The 7,008-nt window shown below is 45.5% G+C and overlaps 1 protein-coding gene across 1 annotated transcript; it reads left to right on the top strand.

Moving 5' to 3' along the window:
- The first annotated feature begins 1,125 nt into the window (after positions 1–1,125).
- Positions 1,126–6,557, top strand: LOC134442479 (protein NLRC3-like). The gene is made up of 5 exons (XM_063192630.1): positions 1,126–1,235; positions 2,240–4,117; positions 4,362–4,529; positions 5,353–5,511; positions 6,524–6,557. The coding sequence occupies exons 1-5, from the start codon at positions 1,126–1,128 to the stop codon at positions 6,555–6,557; spliced, it is 2,349 nt and encodes a 782-aa protein (XP_063048700.1).
- Positions 6,558–7,008: the final 451 nt, after the last annotated feature.

Below are 7,008 nucleotides of genomic sequence, written 5' to 3'. Positions count from 1 at the left end.
CAGTTATGCTCAGGGCCTCCAAAATCTTACCAGACGCCCGGCAGGGACTCTAACCGCAGGGGTTCCCAAACTTTACCATGACATGGTCCCCTATATACCAGTAGATTCCAGCCAACCCCCCCCCCCCCCCCCTCACCCCCAACATGGGCCGTGACACTTTTTGCACCCAGTTTCACAACTCGATGAAGTTGGTGCATTCCTAAATCCATTCAAGTACTACAGAAAGCATAATACATAAACATTGTAAAAAAGAAACCGATTCCACTGGAATAGTTAAGCAGCTTATTATTTCTTCATTTTGGCTTTCTTAAGTTATTCAAATTATTAAGCTATTCAAATTGTCTTTTAACAGTAACACAGACATGTTGTGCAAGAAAGGGCAGCAACATTTATATTGTCTCAGGAAGCTGGCGAGGTTTCAAGTTGACAAGTCCCTAATGACTATGCTTTGTAAATCATTCATATAATCCATACTCAACTTTTCTGCCATCTGCTGGTATTCCCTTCTCAATTTGAAAAACAAAAATGCCATAGCTTAGATTATTAATGTAAGCAGTAAGATAACTGGTGTGCAACAAAACACCTTGACTGTTTTACATGAAGAATAGGTAACCAGGAAGGCTGAAGCTATTTGGACAATACACCCATCCTCTGCACAGTGAATTTCAGCTTTTACCCTCTGGTTCCCGTTTTAAATATCTACCAGCACGGGCAAACAGATACAAGAACTCTTTTACCCTCCGCCATCCAGCTACTTAATTCCACTAAGGAGTGCAGGTAGCCATAGGTCAGGTGTGTATTTATTTATGTATTTATATTTAGGCAGGTCTTTTATACTGTGCACCTCACTTCTCCATAGAACTTTTATCTTTTTAAATCTTACTCTGTGCAATCCAATGTATTTAATCATGCACTATTTATTATTTTAATCCCTTATCCCTTATTGTGAGTTTTTAAAATGTATTTTGGAAGTGTGTACGTCTGTGTGCTACTACCGCTGCAAAACAATTGCCCAAACTGGGACAAATAAAAGCTACTAGACTTGACTTTGTCTTGCTATATTTTTCCTAACAGCCTGCCGAACTGCCAATGAAATGTGTGTGCGTGTGTGTGTGTTCCAGTCCCATGCAGCATAAGAGACCATCCTCTCCAGTGTCGAGCTGTGTGTCCATGAAGAGTGACTTGTCCATGGGTCTCCCTCAGAACTTCAGAGGAGATGTTCCTGCTGGTCAGAGGTGCGTATCAAATACAAGCTGCATTGGCTTTTAACCCCATCCAATATGCACAAATTACTCACGCATCATTTGTCCACTAGTAATTGGCAACAAGAAGCTTTCAGTTTCATGCAGCCAAACAAAAATGTGCCCTGCCAGACGTGTTCTGATGATCAGTTAACTTGGAATCCACTTTATAGTTTTGATGTCATATTTTGGACAATATCAGAGAGAGAGAGAGAGAGAGAGAGAGAGAGACCCATGCAGTACATCATGCTCCCCAGCTCTGATGTCATAGTTTGAACAATTACTGGTGTGCGTGCGTGCGTGCGTGCGTGTGGCTAGCCGTGTGTGTGTGTGTGTGGTGTTCCAGTCCCACGAAACGTAAAAGGTCATCCTCTCCAGTGCCGAGCTGCGTGTTCAAGAAGAGTGACAGGTCCATGGATCCCCCTCAGTACTTTAGAGCAGGAGATGTTCCTGCTGGTCAGAGGTGTGTATCAAATACATGCAGCATTGGATTTTAACCACGGACAAATTACATGTCTTTTTTGCCGGACATCTCTGTTGGGCGGTTGGAAATATGCTTTTTGGATGGGTTACAACTTAACATGGCTCTTTCATTTGAGTTATTAACAGCAAAATGTGTTTTGACACAAATGTGTCATGATGATCATGAAATTCCACTCTACTCCTTTGCACTTTGTCAGCCGAGCAACCTGGATTTTATTGCAGATCAGTGTGCCTTTTGTGTTTTAGTCGTGTGCAGCAACTCTATACGCCGCTGTGTTGGTCGGAATCCGGTTCACATTTTGCTTTCCACAGGACTGTTGACCTCGTTCAACTAATAAATAACATCAACATGTGTTTTGCCACAAATGTGTACTGATGTGTTCTATGTGTGTGTGTGTGTGTGTGTGTGTGTGTGTGTGTGTGTGTGTGTGTGTGTGTGTGTGTGTGTGTGTGTGTGTGTGTGTGTGTGTGTGTGTGTGTGTGTGTGTGTTTGTGTTTGTGTTTGTCATACACAGCTTCCATTGTGATCCGTTAGGAATTAAACAGGTCCACAAATCTCGTCTGCTGAAGAAGTCTCAGTGTCTGATGGAGGGACTCACGCATCAGGGAAACCCCACACTGCTCAGAGAGATCTACACAGACCTCTACATCACACAGGGGGGAAGAGGAGAGGTCAATGAAGAACATGAGGTCAGACAGATAGAGAGAGCATCCTGGAGAAAAGCAGTCCAAGACAAGCCAATCAAATGCAGTGACGTCTTTGAACGATTATCTAAACAAGTCAAACCCTCATCTGCACACGTCAAGCCATCATCTAAAGAAGTCAAACCTATGGGAATTGTGCTGACAAAGGGAGTAGCAGGCATTGGAAAAACAGTCTCTGTGCAGAAGCTCATTCTGGACTGGGCTGAAGGAACATCCAATCAGGATGTCGACTTCATATTTCCACTTCCTTTTCGAGAGTTGAACCTGATGAAGGACAAAACCATCAGTCTGGTGGATCTTATCAAGCACTTTTTCTCAGAAGTAAAGGATCCAAGAGTCTTCACCAGTTCAGAGCAAAAGCCCATGTTCATCTTTGATGGTCTGGATGAATGTCGACTTCCACTTAACTTCTCCTCAAATCCAAAGTGCCGTGATGTGTCAGAGTCAGTCCCAGTTGACGTGCTGCTAACAAATCTCATCAAGGGGAATCTGCTTCCATCTGCTCTCCTCTGGATCACCACCCGACCAGCAGCAGCTGGTCTGATCCCTCCTAAGTGTGTGAGCCAGGTTACAGAAATAAGGGGGTTTAACGACCCACAGAAGGAAGAGTACTTCAGGAAGAAACTCAGTGATGAGATCCTAGCCAGTAGAGTCATTGGTCACCTGAAGTCATGCAGGAGCCTCTACATCATGTGCCACATTCCAGTCTTCAGCTGGATTTCAGCTACGGTAGTCGAGAAAACATCAGATGGATCAGGGAGTGTAGAAATGCCAAGGACTCTCACGCAGATGTACACACACTTCCTGATCATTCAGGTTACAAATAAAAACACCAAGTACACAGAGCTTGAAGGAAGAGATGAAGAGATGGTTTTCAAGCTGGGGAGACTGGCTTTCCAGCAACTGGAGAAGGGAAATCTGATCTTCTATGATGAAGACCTGAGAGAATGTGGCATTGATGTCACAGAAGCATCGGTGTACTCAGGAGTGTGCACTCAGATCTTCAAAGAGGAGGCTGGATTGTACCAGGGGAGTGTGTTCAGCTTTGTGCATCTCAGCATTCAGGAGTTCCTTGCAGCATTATATGTGTTCCTCTGTTTCACCAACAGCGAGAGAAACATGTCTGACCAACAGCAATCCTCTCAGCTCTCTGCTCTATTCAGAGCAACAACACTTCAAGACCTACACAAGACTGCAGTGGATCTGGCTTTACAGAGTAGGAATGGACACCTCGACCTTTTCCTCCGCTTCCTTCTGGGCCTCTCTCTGGAGTCCAATCAGAACCTCTTAAGACACCTAATGCCACAGAACGCTAGCCAATCACAGAGCTCAGCGCCAACAGTGCAATTAGTCAAAAGCAGCATCAGGGATTATTGTAATAGAGGCAGTAACAGATATCAGAGTGGGTCAGACAGACAGATCAACCTGTTTTACTGTCTGAATGAGCTGAATCAGCATGCTGTAGTGGAGCACATTGACAGGACCTCAGGAACTCTGTCTGTAGAGATGCTCTTACCAGGACAGTGGAAGACTAGACACTTTAGGTTTAAGACTTCAGAAGAGTATCTGAATGGGTTTGACCTGCAGACGTACGTAAAGACACCTGAGATGGACCAGACTGAACTCCTCAGCCCAGATGATGTCCTTCAAAAGCTGACTGATGTGTTCACATCATCCACCTCAGCACAGTGAGTGTGTGTGTGTGTGTGTGTGTGTGTGTGTGTGCGTGCGTGCGTGCGTGCGTGCGTGCGTGCGTGCGTGCGTGCGTGCGTGCGTGCGTGCGTGCGTGTGTGCGTGTGTGTGTGTGTGTGTGTGTGTGTGCGCGCGCGCCTGACTGTCATGTTTCTTCCTATCTTTGTTTCACTATTCCAGTCCTTTTCTACAAATACAGTACACATAAGTTGACTAACTATAACCTGATGTCTTTCCCAGGCTGGATGACAAGCTGTCAGGGAAGAGCCTTTCCTGTCTGGTTTCTGTCCTGACCTCACACTCCTCACGTCTCGCACAACTGACGCTGAAGGGCCGAGGCCAGGGGTCATCACTGCATGTGTCATCTTCAGCTGGGTGCCATCCAGACTGCAAGCCCTGGGAGTTGAGGTAGATGCATATACATGTGTATGCTCTACACAACCCTGCTATCCTCTTGGAAATTTGAGAAGAGTTATAATGTATCAAATGGGCAGAACTTCATCAAGGAGGGAAATACAGGACACACACTGATATTGTGTGCATTTTGCTACTTAAATCAATGGTGATTATAGAGTGTTTTACAAACATGTTTCACAATGTTATTGCAACCATCAAGGAGATTGTTGTTTATTAATTACCTAAAACTATTCAGGCTGGACTACAGGATCATATTGAAGTCATTTTACTCAGTTACATTACATTTCATTTGGCAGACGATTTTATCCAACGCGATTTCCAATAGAGATCAATCAATCTAGGTCAATCTCTCTTCAATCATGGAATTCATCTATATTAATTTAGATCTGTGGTCTTAAAAGTGGGGGTCTGGGGCAAGTTGAAAAAAAAGTAATGCAAAACAAAATAAATAATGAAATAATTAATATACACCAAAATAAACAAAAAATATTAATACTATTATTGTTTTTTATATATCCCAATGGGAGTTCACATATGTAATACCAGTATGTACAGTATTTCAGTGATCTGAATGGGGCACTGACACACAGACATCTTCTATGATTGTGAGAACGGGTGCACAGAAAACAATATTGTGGCACGGCCCATGTAAGGGGGGCCTTGGCTGGAATCTACCGGTATATTGGGGCCTTGTTATGGTAAAGCCTGGGAACCCCTGGTGCGTGTGTGTGTGCGTGCGTGCTCATGTTCTCAGTCCTGTGTGTGTGTTCCACATCTATGCATATTCAGTATCATGCTGCTTTCTGTCTCCCAGGCTGGAGGGATGTAAACTGACAGAGGAGATCTGCTGCTATCTGGTCTCTGCTCTGACCTCACACACATCTACACTCTCTGGGGGATGGCTGGGGGAAGAGGAGGAGGTGGAGCGGTTATGTTCTACTCTTAGTCAGCAAGACTGCAGACTGGAGACACTACAGTAAGTCACACTTGTGTGTGTGTGTGTGTGTGTGTGTGTGTGTGTGTGTGTGTGTGTGTGTGTGTGTGTGTGTGTGTGTGTGTGTGTGTGTGTGTGTGTGTGTGTGTGTGTGTGTGTGTGTGTGTGTGTGTGATGATGATGACTCTCTATCTGCCTAGGCAGTGTAGGGACTTTTACACCTAAGTTAAGTCATTTCCCCTCATTTTACGAATGCCCGCCATTTTGTAAAATACAGAAGGAAGCCATTTTCTTTCTATACTGTATCTGGCATCAGATTACATACGTGGCTCAGCCCCGCCCCTGTACCTATAAAACCCAGGTCAAGGTATGAATCTTGGCCCGACTCCCTCTATCCAGAGGTGAAGACAACATCTCGGGACGACGAGTCTCCTTGGAGACGTCTACTCTAGAAATTATTGAAACTGTAAGTTATCTCGGCCAGGTTAACACTACGGTCGATATATTTCTTCCTTCAACCGGTTTTCGTTTGTATTGCATTCGGTTGCAATATTTCGAGTGACTTTTGCGAACACTGCTAGGAGAGCAGTAAGTCAGGACACACGAGGAACCCAACACGCTATAGGATAACGTTTGTATGGACGATCGTTAACCTTTTTCTAGTACCGAAATCAAAGGAACCTCCCTGGAGTCGAAGGAGATTCGGTTGAGGCCTGATGGTCTGTCCCCAAGAGAGTGGACAGCCGGTACAGTTACGCGTGGTAGGCCTACGGATCTACGTGCAACCCCTTTCTCACTTGTCCTTCACAGAACGGCACGGCAAAGATCATCGGATTACAAAACGAAATACCCCTTTCCTTTCCCTGTTCAACGACGCAAGACTCTTTGGACATACTGCAGCCTCGCGCGCTGGAAAACGCACTTGGAACGCTCAGTTCTGGGCCCCCCTATCCCAGGGCCGGGACAAAAAGCCCTTTTTACCCCCCCTGTCGGCGGGCCTGCGTGCCTGTGTACGCGTGTACGTGTTTGTGTGAACGTATTCCTGTTACAGGTGTGTGTCTCGTGTTGATGTGCAGGTTGTCTAACTGTAACGTGGTGTCTCTCCCAGGCTGCAGTACTGTCCAGGTGTGTGTGTAGTGTTGAGGTTGTCTAACTGTATCCTGATGTCTCTCCCAGGCTGCAGTACTGTCCAGGTGTGTGTGTAGTGTTGAGGTTGTCTAACTGTATCCTAATGTCTCTTGCAGGCTGTTTAACTGTCGCCTGTCATATAAGAGCGTGTCCTATCTGACCTCTGCCCTGGCATCACACTCATCACGTCTCACACAACTGCAGCTGACAGAGGGGGGCCTGCAGGACTCAACAGTTGAGCTTTTATGTTCTGCTGTTTGTCATCCAAACTGCCGACTTGAGAAACTACAGTAAGCACCACTTCAGTGTGTGTGTGTGTGTGTGCCCTCTCCACATACACACACTCAAAAGAGGTGCCACACACACGCACACACGCACACACACACACACACACACACACACACACAC

The sequence above is a fragment of the Engraulis encrasicolus genome, unplaced genomic scaffold, assembly GCF_034702125.1.
Source record: "Engraulis encrasicolus isolate BLACKSEA-1 unplaced genomic scaffold, IST_EnEncr_1.0 scaffold_170_np1212, whole genome shotgun sequence".
Lineage (NCBI taxonomy): Eukaryota > Metazoa > Chordata > Actinopteri > Clupeiformes > Engraulidae > Engraulis > Engraulis encrasicolus.
Note: the sequence above shows the minus strand (reverse complement) of the source record. Positions and strands in the feature narration are given on the sequence as shown.

Excerpts from the sequence above, each read along its gene's own strand:
- LOC134442479 (XM_063192630.1), top strand. The coding sequence starts at position 1,126 with ATGCAGCATAAGAGACCATCCTCTCCAGTGTCGAGCTGTGTGTCCATG. Across the intron at positions 4,118-4,361 it reads ACATCATCCACCTCAGCACA|GCTGGATGACAAGCTGTCAG; the intron begins GTGAGTGTGTGT and ends TGTCTTTCCCAG. Across the intron at positions 4,530-5,352 it reads TGCAAGCCCTGGGAGTTGAG|GCTGGAGGGATGTAAACTGA; the intron begins GTAGATGCATAT and ends TCTGTCTCCCAG.